The 19,517-nt window shown below is 36.7% G+C and overlaps 1 protein-coding gene and 1 long non-coding RNA gene across 3 annotated transcripts; both read left to right on the forward strand.

The window, feature by feature from the left end:
- Positions 1-288: 288 nt before the first annotated feature.
- Positions 289-10,161, forward strand: LOC131930685 (leucine-rich melanocyte differentiation-associated protein). Of its 2 annotated transcripts, XM_059287269.1 has the most exons (8): positions 289-410; positions 2,854-2,954; positions 3,725-3,851; positions 4,218-4,357; positions 4,959-5,088; positions 6,156-6,243; positions 6,366-6,389; positions 8,899-10,161. In XM_059287269.1, the coding sequence occupies exons 1-8, from the start codon at positions 306-308 to the stop codon at positions 8,976-8,978; spliced, it is 795 nt and encodes a 264-aa protein (XP_059143252.1). In that variant the 5' UTR covers positions 289-305; the 3' UTR covers positions 8,979-10,161. The 2 variants fall into 2 exon arrangements, with proteins under 2 accessions (XP_059143252.1, XP_059143253.1); XM_059287270.1 differs by lacking the exon at positions 6,366-6,389 and having other exon boundaries at positions 6,963-10,161.
- A 3,428-nt stretch (positions 10,162-13,589) lies between these two features.
- On the forward strand, positions 13,590-18,798 carry LOC131930686 (uncharacterized). The gene is made up of 3 exons (XR_009384155.1): positions 13,590-13,671; positions 14,692-15,329; positions 18,490-18,798. It is a non-coding gene; the product is annotated as an uncharacterized LOC131930686 (long non-coding RNA).
- Positions 18,799-19,517: the final 719 nt, after the last annotated feature.

The raw sequence follows: 19,517 nt of genomic DNA on the forward strand, positions 1-19,517 counted from the left end.
TTGGGCTGTCTAGACGAAGATCGAGATCTTTATTAATATTTTTACTTCCAAATCAAACCAAGGGGGAAAAGGGCTAGTGTTAATATCAATCTAGTATAATGTCTGTATATTACAATTATGTATGCTTTTAAACAGTTTGAAGTGCACCTTTTGATACTGTTTAACTATTGTTTCCTATCACCAGTCTCTGACCATTCGCTCTAGATCTACATTTCAAACTAAGCTAGAGCTACTAAACAAAAAGAAGTTAAATTTAATCTCTTCTCATGTGATCTTTTTGTCACGTGATATAAATCTAGGCCAAGATGGAAGGTAAACAAGAAGTACCAGAAGATCAAAATGTTACAACTACTAATGAAAATAACCCTGATGCTTCTAGCTCATTCAAACCCACATTTGAAAATGGACAGGTATTTTTTATCAATTTGATACAATTTTCTTTATTTCTACTCTTAAGCTAGATCTATAAGAAATTAAGAAGTGACTGTGTTTCCAAACGTTTCCAAGTTTCCAAGTCAAATGGTCCTTAAATGGAGTTTTCAGTTAAAAATGTTAGATCTAGAATCTAGATCTAGATATCTACATACTAGAATCTAGATCTAGAATCTAGCTTGTAGATCTAGCAAGTACTAAATCTAGATCGATATTTCTAGTAGCTAGATCTCTAGATCTAGATCTACTCATAAATAACTCAAACTACAAACATCATAATTGTAAAATCTAGATCTAGATTCACAGATTGAGATTCTAGTTACCTAGTGCCTAGTAGTTAGTAGGCCTACTAGATCTACTTCTTAATTATAATTAGGCCGCATTTGTGCGGTTCGCTCCGCGTTGCGCGTAAGGCCGCCTTTGCGCAGTTCGCTCTGCGTTACGCTTAATCTTTTCCCTAGGTGGCACGCGATCTAAAAAAAAAACAGATATAAGGACCGCCCGAGTTATTTTTTCGTGGTAACAATTTAATGTTGACATAGATTTAGCTCGAGTTTAAGTGTATTTAGATCTCTATATTATTTCAACACCTTAGAGTCTAGTACTTGTAAAAAAACAGTACAGTGTAGTGTCAAGGAAAGTTTGTGAGGTCAGATGGGTCAGATGATAGTCCTAGTTTAGCAGCAACCTAGCTAAATCAAACTGTCCTTAAACCTTTAGGCCTAGCTATCTAGCATGCGTGATAGTAGATCTAAGTCTATATTATTTATCCTACGTGAACTTAAAAAAAAAATTCAATTTGCTTGAGGGGGGAGGGGGGTGGGAGGAAGAGAGAAGTGAAGACAGACGATCTCGTGTGAACGTCTATGACGTATGCTTTCTTTAGGCCTCGCCTAAAGCCAGTGACCTCGCCATCCGTGGGCCGTGGTGGGATTTTCCACTCATGCAATAGTAAACATAAGGCAAGCAATCACGACAGTGACGATGTTTGGAAATTTTATTAAAAAAAAAAAAAGAATCATAATCTACGTCATATTTTCAATATGAAAAAAATGTAAAAAAAAACAACAAAAAAACTAGTACCCGGGTTCGAACTCTGAACTTCGGGTCTATGAACTTCAGACTACAGCTGGCACACTGTTGACTCAACCACAGCGGATGAGATAAAATAGACAAAAGTAAGCATTTTCAATTACAAGAAGGCAAATCAAACCTGCGATACGCGTAGTATATTCTTTAGGGGCCACGCTTTGCGAGACGCGTAGTCACTTCGTTATAATTAAGTTAATTATTAACTTAATAGATCTAGATTCTAGTAGTAAGTAGATTTTTCTAGATCTAGGTCTATCATCGACATCTCACTATCTCAGGTCTCAGATCAGTCATTGAAGTTTCTAGACTTGTACATCAGGAATATTTTCTGAATATACTAATGTCACAATGTAAATAGTTCCAGTTCTTGAATTATACTAATGATAGGCCTAAATATTAGTAGATCTTGATCTAAGATCTAGATCTGCATGAAAAAAACTTTGATTCAGAACCATTTAGTAATTAGAATCTATATTAGTAGGCCCATTTTTAAGATTTGGCGATTACTCATTATTTAACTTATTTAAGGGGGTCTTTGCTAGTTAAATTCAGTTAAACAATTTATAGTTGTATTAATCATTGAATTGAATCATGCACCATTAGCTAAGGAAATCAGTCTGTTTAGATTTTCTTAGCATGTCTTTTTAACTACTTGCTAGTAGAGATTTAATCTGAAAAAAATCAAGGTCTTTTAGTTGTAAGCATCCATCTGATGCATCTTATTTTGTCTGTAGTTTGCATTATCAGTTACTAGGTGTAACAGACTGTATTCTTGGGTATGATTTATTATATTGTATTTAATATGAAGTTGTATGAATGTAGAGTACCTGGCCAATGGAAGGACTGTGTGAGCGACTAGTCATGTTTTTTCCATGCTTTTTGTGAGATCTCTCACTGACGTTAGGGGAGAGAATGTAAGGTATAAAAGGGGAGCGCAAGGGGGACTAGCTGTGCCTGTATAGAAGAATGTTGGAAGTTGTCACCTGTTCACTTTGTTTCTAGATTGTAGTTTGAGTATCGTTTTTTCTATTATGAATTTACCATCACTATTCTTGTGGATCTATTTGTTGATGTAAATAAAGTTATAAGTTGTAAGAACTGTTGATCGTCTTCTTGGATGAATGAACTCACAATAACATAGAAAATACGCGTTGTTATATTAGGCTAAAAAGTAGTAGGGAGAGAACACATCTTTGTTTGGTTCCTGTCTGAACCACAAATGGACCCATTCTGTCATAATATTTGCTTAATGCTTAGTAGAAATACATTACATTAGTTTAACTATTTGCATTATATTAACCTAATTATCTGTTTCTTATTTAATTACAGTTGTCATACTTAGGATTTGATATTGAGACATTACCAGCTAAACTAGTTGAAGACTATTGTAACATTACATCACGGCTTGATCTAAGTTTTAACCAGCTGAAGTAAGTACTTAAACAAAGGTTAAGTAGCCTTTGCATAGCCCAGCTATTTTAGCTTAGGCGTCATCCATTTATGACGTCCACACGCGGGGGGGGGGGGGGGGGGGGTCCTGAAAAAAACTGACTTTTGTGGACACATATGGACTTTTATAAGTTTATAAGGAAAAAAAGTGGATTTTTTTTTTTGGGGGGGGGGGGGGGGGGAGGCTAAAATCCAAAAAAATTGTGGACGTCATAAATGGATGACCCCTTAGTGGTAAATAAATTTTTGTCTAGTTGTAAAAAAAAATTAATTTCAATTTCTGAACAATTGAATTTTGAATGCATATGAATAGGTTTTAATTTTGTGTGCTTTATATTTTGTATATGTTAAACAAGATAATATATTTGAACAACTTGCATAGTTTTATTACTATGCAAAGCACTATTTGCATAGAGAAGGGGTAGCAACACAAATGAGTGTTTATAAAAAAATCACTACTACTTTAAGTCCCATAATTTTTACCTGAAAATTATAAATGTTAACTTTGAGATTACAGCTATTTTATAATTCAATTTTCTATTACATTTTCTTTTTACCTGAAAATTATAAATGTTAACTTTGAGATTACAGCTATTTTATAATTCAATTTTCTATTACATTTTCTTTCGTTGGTGCAAATGTCAGTTTAAATACAATAACCTACTGTTTCTAGAAAGGGTTAAGTTTGAGTATATTTACATATTTAACATGGTGGCTTTATAACTTGATTTATAAAATTATTTCTTGCTAGAAATCTTTCTGGTCTTGAGCACTTCAAATTTTTGAAAGAACTGGTGCTTGACAATAATGAGCTCGATGATACTGTTGTTTTTCCTTGCCTTAAAGATCTACACACGTTGACCATCAACAAAAATAAGGTGAGTGGTGGTGTACAGACAAAACGCTGTTCAAAGTTTAATGTGTTTGTTTGTCTCTTAAACCACAGTAAACAGTTATCAGAAATGTACATCAAAATCAAGTACATGCCATAGGTAGGAAAACCCAAATGATTTGACCATATTAAACTAATCTCTTTCTTTCGTTTTTTTTGCAAACTAATCTCTTTCTTTCTTTTTTTGCAAACTAATCTCTTTCTTTTTTTTTTTTTTTTTTGCTGTGTTATAATGGTTCTATTAAAATCAAATCTAAATTGAGTCTGAAATAATAATATATGAAAAAATGTTTCTATTTTTTTATATTGATAATAAAGTCAGAAATAATTATTTTCCTTTATTTTTTCTTAGATCCGTGATCTCTACAAATTGGTAGATCAACTTGTCTCTTGTTTCCCTAATTTGACGTACCTGAGTTTACTTGGAAATGAAGCCTGTCCCAATCAGCTTTCTTCTAATGAAAAAGATGAAGAGGACTATCAAAGATACAGGTATTCAACTGTTGTGTGTAGCCTATGTATTCATGTATTCACTCTTTTTGTTAATTTATCTATATCAGGTACCCAGGGGGGGGGGGGGGGGGGGGGGGTTGGGGTGGTCGGGTCTGAGGTTTGCCAACTTGTAGACTAATCCAAACAAAAAATCCCCTTGTTTTATTGAATGTTGCTGTTGTAGTAGGTAATTTGGCTTACATGTAGGGGTTGCCACTAAAAAAAGTAGGAACCTGAGATCTATATAACTTTACTCATGCATCTATTACTCTATTTAGTTCAGTGTTGATGTATTTTTAAGTTCAATATAGATGACAGAGCCACAAGCAAGATACACCTCCATTTTAAAACACATTGTTTAGGAATAAAATAATTTAATGAGTGGATAAGATGCTGTCAATAATGCAACCATATTTTGAATGGTAAATGTGCTAACTATATCATAACAAAGTTTATAACTCTTTTATCTATACACCTGTTTTACCAGTTAAATCTGGTATTTTAAAGTCATCTTACTTGAATGCTGTATCATGGTTGTTAAACTGTCCCTTTTTAAAATTAACTGGATGAATTGTTCTGAATGGAAATTTATCTCTTTCAGATATTACGTTGTGTACAAAATTCCTGGCTTAAAGTTTTTGGATTCCTCTCAAGTCACAGCGTCAGAAGTTCAAGAAGCCAAACGCGTGGGTCCGTACCAGCAGATAGTCAGGCCGAAAGATAATTTAGAGGTCAGTACCAGATTTCATATCCATACCAGCAGATAGTCAGGCCGAAAGATAATTTAGAGGTCAGTACCAGATTTCATATCCATACCAGCAGATAGTCAGGCCGAAAGATAATTTAGAGGTCAGTACCAGATTTCATATCCATACCAGCAGATAGTCAGGCCGAAAGATAATTTAGAGGTCAGTACCAGTTTTCATATCCATACCTGCACTATTAAAGGGGATGGAGGGGTCGGTGTGGTCGAGTCGGTTAAACTCATGGTTGCTAAACCGAAAAGTCTCGAGTTCGAACCCTTGGGTAGATGAGGCTCGTTAGCTGGGGACAGCCATTCTTCTAGGAGAGACAACTCCAAAATCAAATAACTGCTTCCTTGTAGTTTGTTCTTGGTTAGACAAAGGCTATGGAAGCAAATCCAAAAAGAAAAGCAGGCTGAAACCGGAGTCCATGGCCTCAATGGCGCATAACCAGTTGACATGTATCCTTAATTGTGATGGAGGCGTGGCCGAGTCGAGTTGATAAATTCGAAAAAAGTTTCGAGTTCAAACCCTCAGATAAGGCTCGATCACTTCCAACACTAAAAATTAAGAACGAAGAAGAAGAAGAAGAAAGGAGATGGCATGCATGGTCAGGTGGGAGCGTGTAGGATTGCTAACTCCAAAAGTTCAGAGTTTGGATCCCCGTGGCAGATCAGGCCTGTGAGTTAAGGACAGCAACTCATAATGGAGAGAAAATCTCCAAAGTAATACAACTGCTGCCTTGCATGTTGTTTGTGGATGGACAATTTATGGAAGCAAATACAGACAGGCTGGAGTTAGGGTCAACTGGTCATATGGCACGTAATATGTTGACACATAATACTTAATTCTGTTGGAGGAAATTGACTCCTATATTACAATTAATAATAATTATACAATTAAGTACTATGATGAAGAAAATCATTAGCTTTTTGTAACCGGTTATTGAGTTTTTACTCAGTTTTAGCCTCTCTAAATGATTAAGCATGTATTTTACAACAAAAAAAACTGTTTGGAATCCAACATAAATCTGTTACATTTTTCTTCACTTTTAGGATTCAGATTCCCTAAACTCTGGATCCCCCACTGTACCATATAGTCCATTACCTTCTGAAAGTCAAAAAGAAAACATAGACCACCAAGGTATGTACACTACACCTATTACTTTGCTATTTTTTTACAATTATATTCTTGTATTAGTGATTCTCAAATGAAACATACTTTATTTTACATTGCTTTAAAAAAAAGTATTACCTCTTTTAAAGATGATGTAGAATGTGTAGCTAGAAGTGAGTTGTTCTTTTTAAAATAATCTCCAAACCTAAATTCTAGAGTGTTTTCCCTAAAGTTAACCCTTGCCCATCTCTCCATGGCCATTTTTATTTTATTATTTTATTTTGTTTGCCTATTATTTCACATAACAATGTATCTCTCTCCCTGAAAATACATATAGTCTACTATGACGTTACTCATTAATAGCATTTTATTTTTAAAAAAAAACATGTAATCCATTAAAACAGGACTTGACTACCATAATTTAACATCATACAAAGTCAGCCTCCTTCATATTACAATTGTAACAACATTCATACCACGTCAGTGCACTAACACAATCCCTCCACCAGACTATAATTATCACTAGCACAACAAATAGATTACACCATAATAAATATACCACCTTCATGGTCCTTAATTGCACCATCATAATTACCTGTATCACCATATGGTTTTCACCATGTCATTGATGCAACCTCCCCCTCCCCACCAACCAACACCAATCCTACCATGAAAACTGACCAGTCCAATATAGATCAGATGACCACCCACTTCTGCTCTAACTAAGAATGCCTTTATCTCTGCAGGCACCTTTGGGAAGACCAAATATATTTATTATGGCCGCCATAGTGAAGGCAACCGGTTCATTAGAAACAAAGATTTATGAGCGGCCTCCCCTAACCCCTGCTGATGTTTTTTTTACCTCGGTCCCTGTCATTGACGGCTAGTACCAGACCCACAGACCAACCCTCATTGTTTTTATCTTTCTCTGATAAAACCTGAAGCATCGAGGACAATTTTAAAAAAAAAATTGTTGAGTAACTTTATTACTCTATTTAAGATCGAAATGTTAAAAATACATTCAGAATATTGTATTGTAACTTTGTGTTCATTTATCATATAAAGATAAAACAGCCAGTCTTTTGTGTGTTAAAGTTAAATTTTTGTGTTTTAGAAACATTTGAATACCTACATTAATTAAAGAGGATAATAGTGTATAAAAAATAAAAAGTTGAAATAAATATTTAAAAAAATAAAAATTGTAATTGATTCTCAGAGAAAAAAAATGTATAATGTTGTACAAACATTTTTAGAAGGGTAAACTTAAAAATTCAGTAATTCATTAATTAAGATCTTCATCTTATCCAAGAATTTTTGCTAGGCTAAGAGCTAATTGGTGTTGCTACATGTCTGAGCAGAGTTGTGATTGTCTTTCACCATTGTTTTATTTCCTAATGGTTTGTTAGTGTTGACGCCATGTACACCAGTTAACCACCATGTTAAGGTATATTGTTAAAAAGAACTGCTGGTGTTGCTGTGTATACCAGTCTCAGCAGTAAGGTTTTGTTTGTGTGCTCCCATTTTTTACACCTAGTCACAGATTTTTTCAGATTTTTTTTTGTAATCATCCTAAATCCCACTATCCTAGAATTATTTCACCTTTTAAAATTCCATTTATCTTGCAATTTATGTTTAAAAATCCATTAACTGTTGTAGAATAATTGTCAGTGGGTTTAACCAACACATTTTTAAATTGAAAAATCTAGATTAAATCACTTTTTAATATGTAACTCGTTAGTTAAAAAAACAAATATTACCCCCAAATATATTTCTTTTCTAACTATACTGAATCAATAATTGTTACAGAATAAAATTTCTGTCTTCCCTCAATGTAAAGTGGCATGTCTGATACATTAATTAAAGTAATTTAAAGAATATTGGAGTTTTTTTATAAAAAGATTTTACTCTTGTTGAAAGATAAAACTTTAAAAAAAAGTTGTTTTGTTCGTACCTGGCTGGTCAGTGCTGAGGTTTTATACTTAACATTTTTTGTGCTGTAAATATACAAACACTGTAATATATTAGGATAACAAAATTTTCTTAATTTTACCCCTTTTGTAACCTATTTTTTTTTTGGCTTGTTGTTTTGATCCATGTGAAGCTGACATATTTCTTTATATCACCCAGTTATTATTAGATCATTGAAAGCGTTGATTGTAGCTTAAATAATGTGGTTTGCTGAGCTCAATAACTGATTAGGGGGTTGTCTATAATTGATGTCTCATAATAAGCAGCATTATCAAACATCTCAAAAAGCCACACCCCATCATATTGATCTATGCTCTGACCATCATCACACCTCCATCATTAGATCTGGGACCATTAATTATGGATGACCCCTTACTGTGAAAAGTTGAGATTTATTAGTTACCTTTAAACAGTTGTTGGTATTTTTTCCATGAATATTTTCTTGTGTTCTTGAATGTAAGTATTTATTTATGTAAACTCTTTTGACACTGATTTTACAGTATACTTACAAGGTAAATTAACGTTTACATTAACTACATAGATAAGGTTTTTTTATCAACAAATTTCCTTGGACTTAGTTGACCCTTGACCTGCATGCCAGACTTGACCTATCAATCATTCACATTACCTCCCCTTATTGGTGAAGCTCAAATGATGAGTTATGTCAGCTGGCTGTTGCAATGAATGATGAGTTATGTCCCATGTTTGTTTCAGGCTACTGGGGACAAAACAGAACCAAATATCTGGGACGTAATTCAGAAGGCAATAGGTTTATAACAGATGGGATATTGTGATGCCTTTTCGTTGCATTGTCCCATAGAGTTGTATTTAGACTATTGTATCCAGCCTGTTAATCCATTGGTATTATCTTTGATATAATCTTTGTTATAATGCTATGTGATTTTATTTTGTGTGGGGTCATTTGTTTGATGCTGATGAGATGTAAGTGTCAGACAAGTCTAGTCACTGTACACTTTCAATGTTGCTACACATTCAGATGTGTACACGTGCAAATTTATAGACATTCAATCACTGTACACATTCAGACACTGCACACACAACAGTTGTACACATGTACACATTTAAGATGTGTAGGCTTACACATTCAGACATTTTACATATTCAGCACTTATAACGCTTGTACACATGCAACACATGTACACATTCAGTCAATGTATGCATTCAAGATGTGTATACATTCACACATTTTAGACATTTACACATTAGGCAAACATTGTTTGAAAAGAAATGTTAAAAGTGGAAGTTACCAATCTCTGTGTTTTATTATGTTTAATCATCTTAAGTCAGTGTTTTAACATGTAAAAGTAATTAGTGTGTTTTAACTTTTCAACTTGTTACAATTAGTGCTGTGTCGGCATTTTAACATGTTAAAACTATCACTAAGTAGGTATTTTAACATGTTAAAACTAGCACTAAGTAGGTATTTTAACATGTTAAAACTAGCTCTAAGTAGATATTTTAACATGTTAAAATCACTACCAATAGGCTACTGCTGTGTTAACATATGAATTTGTTCAAACTTAGATATTATGTTCATGTAAATATTATGTTGAGAAATGAATTGTTACATTGTATGAGCATGTTAACGGTACATTCTATGCTATAAATAACCCCTCCATCATTTCTGAAAGATAGGTTTGAATCATTTCTATTTAAACATGGGGCCTTGACCCACATCCTAATGATGACATCATTGCTGTGTACAATCTGATCTCATAACATAAATAAAACATTATCTTTTCTTTTTATCTTTCTTACCCAACTTTGCTCTCTAGCTTTCATGAAGAGTTATCTTTGTTTCAGCATATTATTTTGAGAGTGATGGCCCCTAGTCAAAATAAACATATCTTTACGGTTTTTCTATTTTTTAATAAAGAGTATGCTGGTTTTTTTTTAAATAGAAATTTTGTGGAATCTTGCTAGGAAAGAAAATAAATTGGTGAAATATTTTTATTGTTGGTGTGTAAATATTGTTTTTTTGTGTGTTCATTTTTATTATATAATTGGATGGTATCACACCATGCCCAACTTCGTTTTCTTTTAACATAATTGAGTGCCGACATGTTTTGTACCTTAAGGCCCGTTTACTTTGTGACTTTTGCCTGCTTTTATTTCACTGTACGGAACTCCTGGCCTCTCAGGTCATCAGTTGTGCGGTTTACTACTAGACCATGCCGCTCCATTCAGAGTTTCTTCCCGGCATCTCTTCGGCGCCCCCCCCCCCCCCCCCCCGAAATTTTTTACCGCCCCCCCCCCCGAACGAAATGAAATTTATATAACTTATATAGAAAATATATACTTTTAACAGTCTCCGCCCCCCCACCCCCGGAGAAAAAGTCTGGAAGAAACACTGGCTCCATTAGAGAGATTGGCTAAAACTTCAAAAGTGTAACGTGTCGCTGAATCGTGTTTTGAACCACCGACTGAAAACTTGAATGTAAATAACCCCATCTTGATGATCACGTGACTGTGTCAATGGTGGTCACGTGTCAAGTCCTATGAAGTATTTGTCTAGAGAAGCACATGAAGACGCGGCAACAGTGGGTACCTTCTACAGCAGTTTGACATGACCCGATGTTGTTTGATTGGAGGCGGAAGTTCTGTGCTAAGTGGGCGGTTGATCTTGGTAAACAGATGGGGGGGGGGGGGGGGGGGGCGCTTAAAAGGACCAGCAGCCGAATGGCTATGGTGACAAGCGCAAGAAATCAGAGCGGGATTTCGTTTTGGGTTTTTTTTTTTTTTAAATGAGGACAAGAGGGTGGCAATTTTTGAGGGTGTGGCTACAATATACCACGTGTAGGATGCGACTATTCACCTGATGAATGAGCCTGACCTGGAACAACTGACCTCCCCTGACTATGATAATTCTATATCCCTAATTCAGAAACCAGCGGCGTAACTAGGTCGAGCGTCATCCGGTGCGTTTATTGAGGGTGTCGTAGCGAACTCCAGAGGCGTAGCGACCCTTCCCGGCGCCCGGGGACATACTTTCAATTTGGCGCCCCCCTCGGGAGCAAATTTTCGATTTGCACCCCCCCTCGAACTTTTCATTTGCACCCCCCCCCTCAAACTTTCGATTTGCACCCCCCCCTCGAACTTTTCATTTGCACCCCCCCTCAAACTTTCGATTTGCACCCCCCCTCGAACTTTTCATTTGCACCCCCCCTCAAACTTTCGATTTGCACCCCCCTCGAACTTTTCATTTGCACCCCCCCCTCAAACTTTCAATTTGGCGCCCCCCCTAAGGTCGGCGCCCGGGGACATATGTCCCCCCCCGCCCCCCCCTCGCTACGCCTCTGGCGAACTCCTCCAACATTTTTGCATTTTCGGTTTGGTGTCACCCCCCCCCCCCCCCCCCCCTTTACTATTTTATTATTTTAACTGGATAAAATATGATTTTTACAGTAAATGGTGTTACTCGCTGACACCTTTTGACTCTAATATGACGTATTGATGTCGACGGTACTGTCCAGCAAGCCATTGCTCCCTTTAACTCGACTTCTGTTTACTATCTCGCTTATGAGTAGCTACAGGCTGCAGCCAATTTGTGGCAAAGTCGCCACACTCTAATTTTCTAAACTCGGTGTGGCGGTTGATGCCAGACAGTCCACAAGTGTGGCAATGTTGCCACACTCTGAACTTGGTGTGGCGATTGATGTCAGACAGTCCACAAGTGTGGCAATGTTGCCACACTCTAAACTTGGTGTGGCGGTTGATGTCAGACAATCCACAAATGTGGCAATGTTGCCACATTCTAAACTTGGTGTGGCGGTTGATGTCAGACAATCCACAAATGTGGCAATGTTGCCACATTCTAAACTTGGTGTGGCGGTTGATGTCACATTCCACAAGTTTGTGGCAATGTCGCCACACTCTAAACTTGGTGTGGCGGTTGATGTCAGACAATCCACAAGTGTGTGGCAATGTCGCCACACTCTAAACTTGGTGTGGCGGTTGATGTCAGACAATCCACAAGTGTGTGGCAATGTCGCCACACTCTAAACTTGGTGGGGTGGTTGATGTCAGACAATCCACAAGTGTGTGGCAATGTCGCCACACTCTAAACTTGGTGTGGCGGTTGATGTCAGACAATCCACAAATTTGTGGCAATGTCGCCACACTCTAAACTTGGTGTGGCGGTTGATGTCAGACAATCCACAAATTTGTGGCAATGTCGCCACACTCTAAACTTGGTGTGGCGGTTGATGTCAGACAATCCACAAATTTGTGGCAATGTCGCCACACTCTAAACTTGGTGTGGCGGTTGATGTCAGACAATCCACAAATTTGTGGCAATGTCGCCACACTCTAAACTTAGTGGGGCGGTTGATGTCACAGTCCACAAGTTTGTGGCAATGTCGCCACACTCTAAACTTATTGTTGACCATTGACGTCAGACAATCCACATAATCAGCTTTACATTTTGTTTGGATATTCAGATATAAATAGACGTGAATTCTTTTTATATAAAAAAAGCATACTCATAATTAAAGAGGGGGGAGGGGGGGGGGGCGGGGGCAAGAGGAAGAAATGCAGATATTCTATTGTAAAGTGAAAACTGGGAGGCAGAGATGTAGATAGGAGATTAAAGGGGGAAAGGGGAAAAAAAATTCAAGTTTGTTTAGACTCGTGCTTCCTGTACAGATTAAATTTTGAATGCGTGTTTGTCCTCAGATAAATGATAGATCTGGTTTTTTAGTTTAAGGGTTTCAACAATACCTTGCTTGTTTTAAGGATACCACTGCTGAACTTAATTTAGTAAACCATTAATTACGTTAGCGTACAGCATTAATGGTGGAGTAAGGATTCAACAATACCTAGGTTGTTTTAAGATTTATAATACCACTGTTGAACTTTATTAAGTAAACCTTTAATTACGTTAGCATACAGCAATGTTAGTGGAGTGAGGGTTCAACAATACTTAGGTTGAACCATTGTTGAACTTAATTTAGTAAACCATTAATTACGTTAGCGTACAGCATTAATGGTGGAGTAGGGGTTCAACAATAATTAGGTTGAACCACTGTTGAACTTAATTTAGTAAACCATTAATTACGTTAGCGTACAGCATTAATGGTGGAGTCAAGCAGTGGATCAGATGATCAAATATAGTTGGAGCTGATGTTAAAAATGTTTCTGTTCCGAGAAAAAAATAAAAGTTTAAATAAAAACCAACTCTATTTAATGAGTAGAGAATAGGTTTATAGACGATGTTAACTTCAATTACAAATAATTAAAAAAAAATAAACAGAGCAGGGCTAGAGATAAAAATAATTTGGCGGAAGAGAAAAACCACCAGCTCCCGGATTTAGATACCACACGTGGGTTTTTAAATAAACACAACTTAAAAAAACACGGCCTGAAACATTTCACTCGTGAACTTCTAGACATCAGCCGTCACTAGCGCCATCACTAGCGCCACCACTAGCGACATCAACCTTCTCTCTATCACTTGTGAACAAGTCGGTCAGTTTTTTTTCTTCTTTTTACTTCTTTCAATCACACACACGCACATATATAACAATCACTGTTACACGCACACATACACCAATCACTGTCACACACACGCACCAATCACTATTACACACAAGCACAAATACACCAATCACTGTCACACACACATACACCAATCACTGTCACACACACGCACCAATCACTATTACACACAAGCACACATACACCAATCACTGTCACACACAAATACACCTATCACTGTCACACACACGCACCAATCACTATTACACACACGCACATATACAACAATCACTGTTACAAACACACATACACCAATCACTGTCACACACAAATACACCAATCACTTTCGCACACACACACACATAAACCAATCATTGTCACACTTACGCACACAAACACCAATCATTGTCACATTTACGCACACATACACCAATCACTGTCACACATACGCACAAAATGCACTAAACATTCACACACATACACCAATCACTGTCACACATACGCACAAAATGCACTAATCATACACACACATACACCAATCACTGTCACACATACGCACAAAATGCACTAATCATACACACACACATACACCAATCACTGTCACACATACGCAAAAAATGCACGAATCACACACACATACAACAATCACTGTCGCGCACATGCACAAACACACACACACGCAAATCACTGTCACCCGCATGAATCACCACAACACGGACACACAAACACGCACACAGACACACACCAATCATTGTCACACAAATACACACACACACAAATCACTGCCACACACAAAACGTACACAAGGGCGACGATGCTTGACATGTTTATGACGTCAGTATATTACACTTATGTAACCAGCTACCATGTAATCAAAGCTTCGACATACGCAGAACGGGCTGAGACAAATTCATTCGTTTTGTTTTCCTTCAAACGTTTAAAAAAAAACTCTTTGCTTTTACATGCCCTCACTGTGATTTCTAAACGATGTTTCTGCTTCACTCTGTGTAGTGTGGTATTACCCAGAGGCACAACAGCAGATTATATAAGGGATACAACATCTTTTGAACGAAACATCTTTGTAACAGCAAGATTGTGACACATCTTCTGAATGAAAAATCTTAGTGACAACATAAGTGATACATATTTTGAATGAAACATTTTCTGACAAGAGTATTACACGTCTTTTGGATGAAGCATTTTTGTGACAATAGGATCGTGACACGTCTTTTGAATGAAACGTCTTTGTGACAATATAAGTGACACATCTTTTGAATGAAACGTCTTTGTGACAATAGGATTGTGACACATCTTTTGGATGAAACGTCTTTGTGACAATAGGATTGTGACACATCTTTTGAATGAAACGTCTTTGTGACAATAGGATTGTGACACATCTTTTGGATGAAACGTCTTTGTGGCAATAGGATTGTGACACATCTTTTGGATGAAACATCTTTCTGACTACATAAGTGACACATCTTTTGAATGAAATATTTTTGTGATAGAAGATTGTGACAAAACTTTTAAATGGAGTATCTTTGTGACGACAAAAGCGGCTCAACTTTTAAAACTGTGACCCTCAGGATTTAGACTCTACATTGGCCCAACTATACAAGAGAGCCGCCCAGAATCGAGTGCTTTGAAAAGTAAGTAAGTGAGTGAAATATGACACAACAGCGGGTATTGAAAGTGAGATACTATTTAAAAAAAGAGATGTTTCCGAAGCAAAAATCATCGGCTGAAAGTCTTTAAATACAGGGTTTCTTTCAGGCATCTCTTCGTACAAAGTTGTTAAAATTTATTATAATTTAAATCGAAACTATGTATACTTTAATCAGTTTCGGCTCCCAGGAATGCCCCTCCCCTGAAAGTTTCAAGTGCGGTCTTCATCCCCTCCCCCCTCCCGGAAATAAAAGTCTGAAAAAAAAATCCTGTTCTAATCGCGTGACAACAACAGCTATATGAAGTGAGACACTAGCTTTTAAAATTGGGATACTACAACAACTTGTCTAACTGTAGGTAAGAAAAAAACGAAACAGCGATTGTTCCAAAAAAAAGGGTCACACATACTACAACTACAACTGTCCGGAAAATATCCATTAATAACAGTATACAAAAATAAACAAGGAAGCTTTTTAAGGCTACAATACGTACCTTTGTTTCCTTTAATCCAGGTAATGTTTTGACTTTTTTAGTTTTGCTTTTTGTAGTAGGCAAGTAGTAGACATGTAGAACTACCTGACGATATAATTGGTTGATGTGTTGTACAATTAGCTTAAGTAAACGACGTAAAATCATATTAAAACAACGACATTAAAAAGCACAATGTAAACAAATATGCAGTTAATTTGTGAAACTACCACAATATAAATCTATGATATACTAAACACAAACATTAGCTTAAGTAAACGACGTAAAATCATTTCAAAACAACGACATTAAAAAGCACAATGTAAACAAATATGCAGTTAATTTTTGAAACTACCACAAAATAAATCTATGATATACACAAACATTTTATTAAAAAACAACAACGGATATGTATGTAGATATGGCTGCTTTATTGGCAAGGTAAAATATAAATTTATTTACTATATAGGCCTACAGCCTATAAAAAATAATTCTGCCTAGTTATTCTCCCATTTTATAAACATCACAGCTATTCTTTCTCTACAAAAGGCGTAATTATAGTTAGCCTCATTGTGGCAATCACCAGGTACAGTCCTCAATCTTTGTTACACAAAGGGACATAATTCTTCCAAGGGACACAACTTTTCAACTTGTTACACTTTACTGTAAACTAAGCTAAACTAAAGACTAAGGGAGATATTTTAAAACTTAATTTCAACAAAAGAAAGTGTTTAAAAAGTACTACATACGTGTTTGTAAAAAAAATACATCATGCATTAAAAATATTGTCACAATGCGATTAATTAATTTTGCTAAACGAAGAAATAATCTTACCCTCTGAACTGTGATAACACGATGAAATAAGAATAATTTTATTGAACTACCAAGATCGGATGTCTCTATCCTCGAAATATCTGATTTACAAAAAAAATAAAAAAATAAAATGAAAGAATTATCTGATTTACAAAATATAAGCCACTGTTTCGTCCTTATAAACTAAATAGCCAGGTTCATCTGCACACTTCAATCAAAGCCTCATGTAGTATGATACTATTGATACACGCATTTTATTCTCTTTGCCCCCGAACGAAATGAAATTTATATAATTTATATAGAAAATATATACTTTTAACAGTGTCCGCCCCCCCCCCCCCCCGAAGAAAGTTTACCCCCCCCCCCCCCCCGAAAATTTCAACTGCCCCCCCCCCCCCCCCCGGAGAAAAAAGTCTGGAAGAAACACTGTTCACCTTATACAGTTTCATATTAAATTGGTCACATAAAGAAGGGGGTGGGAGTGCTAGTAGTTTAATGGGGTGGTATGCAGTCGTCTATAAATACCACATTTAAACCTTACACACCTATTATCACACAAGTTTAAAGCACCCCCCACCCCAACTCTGTTACATCATTTCCCCCGCCCCCCCCCCCTTTCCTCCGACACAGAGTGTAGTTTAATTAACCAAAAACAGGATCAGTTTTTTTTTCCTTTCAGGTATCTCTCGAACGAAATAGATTTTATATGTAGAATTTATACCTTTGCCCGTGTCCGCCCCCTCCCCCTCATCCGAAATTTTAAAGTGCCTCACGGAGAAAAAAAAGTCTGAAAGAACACTGAACAGTATTGCCTGTCCAAGATTCTCTCTTCATTCCCCGCCCCCCCCCCCCCCCCATGTTTTAAAAGTTCTGTGTAGAGAAAACATGATTTACTTTAATAAATTAAAACTGGAATTGCATTGAGATTTGATTTCAGATGTTAAAATTAACAGCATTAAATTTTGTTTTAAATGTACTCACAATCTCATCCACCCGACTTTCTTCCCCTACGCCACTATCAAACAAAACAAAACCCCTTCCGCCGATTTATGTAACGGTTAATTAATATATCAAAACTCAATACATTAAATCAAATTACTTATAGGTTTACTGCGAGAAAATTGTCGAAACTTTTAGAAAGTAAATACTAAATACAGAAATAAAATAAAAAAGGCCAGACGCAATCAAGCGCATCGAAAAGAATCGGCTGCCGCCAGGGTATTTGTGACGTAGCAGCGTCACCCCTATCAACACTCATGTTTCCAAACACAAACTCAAGTCCACAAACATGATCTTCAGTGAAGCAGGCGATACAATTACAGTCACGTGATGGCATTAACCTGCTGGTGGTGGTGGGGGGGGGGGGGGGGTTAAGTTTCAACTCGTTGCCCTAAACTTGCATTACCTAAACTAGAACTAGCGTGTCTTCTGATACCATTGTGAAAACTGCTGGACGAAAATTAGTTGCCTCGCGAAATAGCTGGTAATGTAAACCGTGTTTATGTTACTAGATCGTTGATGTTTCTTTGATTACATGTTAGTTTATAATTAGAAATCGGTACGTACAATAACATTAATTACTGTCGTGGGTGAACTGAATTAATTACTTGTAGGCGAAATCGACACGATTCGTTATTTTATAATTAAAAAAAAACAACAAAAAAAAAAAAAAAACCATGCTATTTATATACCGATGTGTGTGGAAGCGTCATTCTTTATTTACATTTAGCAATGCCATTGGCTATTTGTTTAGCAGTGCAGACGACAGCATTGATTACACTCACCTGTGTTTAACATACACATACTCGCGCGTAGCTCCACGTACCTGTATTCACTGACCATCGCTCTACGTCCATTAATCAGGTCACGCACGGAAGCTCTGCTGTAAACGACGACCACGACATCAAATCCATCAAGTCGTCAGCCAGGTGTTCACGTGACCCACTTCACGTCTGCCGCCGGGGATCTTCCTACAGTCTACGCCGTGGCCATTTACACTGTCATGGTAACGTAGCAACCGTCCTTGGGTGAAACACAAAGCTTGACGCGTTGCCAAGGTTACAGTAACAGTGCGGAATGTGATGGAGTAGCGGGTACTTCGCGGAGCTGGAGATAAAACTGGCAATGTTTTGATTCAAGTTGTGTTACCTGGCAAGTATGCTTTTTATTACCTGCTGCTATGCCAATGTAGACGTAGTTTAGACAAATAGATCTCTATACAAGCATTATATATATATATATATATATATATATATATATATATATATATATATATATATATATATATATATATATATGTATATGTGTGTGTGTGTGCTTGTGTGTGTCTGTCTGAGTGGGTGTATATTTCTATTTTTATATAGAGGTATCTGATGTTCAGACACATTCCTTCATCATAAATCCTAAAAATACCTGTGTACATTTTGGCCTTGCACTAACAACCACGGGACCTGTGGAGCAATAGAGTTCTGTCCTTATGCATGGCAATGGTGATGGTTTGTGGGGGGGGGGGGGAGACTTTTACTACCCAGACCTTGCGGTTAAACAAGTTACGTCCCCTTGTTTCAGGTCTACATGTGACCTAAATTGGTAGATCTACTGTTGTACGGGCGACAAACGACTGTATTTCACATCGAGGCTCTGGTTTCCGACTTATAGAGACTGTCTAACTGTCGTTTTGTCAGACTAACAGAAATTTCTGACACTATATGAAATACGTTTGGATAGACATGAAATACATTTGGATAGACATGAAATACGTTTGGATAGACATGAAATACGTTTGGATAGACATGAAATACGTTTGGATAGACATGAAATACGTTTGGATAGACATGAAATACATTTGGATAGACTTTTTGAAAGAGTTAATTATAAACTTTTCGACAGGC

Source organism: Physella acuta, unplaced genomic scaffold, assembly GCF_028476545.2.
Source record: "Physella acuta isolate Inbredline_101_S28 unplaced genomic scaffold, ASM2847654v3 ptg001821l, whole genome shotgun sequence".
Lineage (NCBI taxonomy): Eukaryota > Metazoa > Mollusca > Gastropoda > Physidae > Physella > Physella acuta.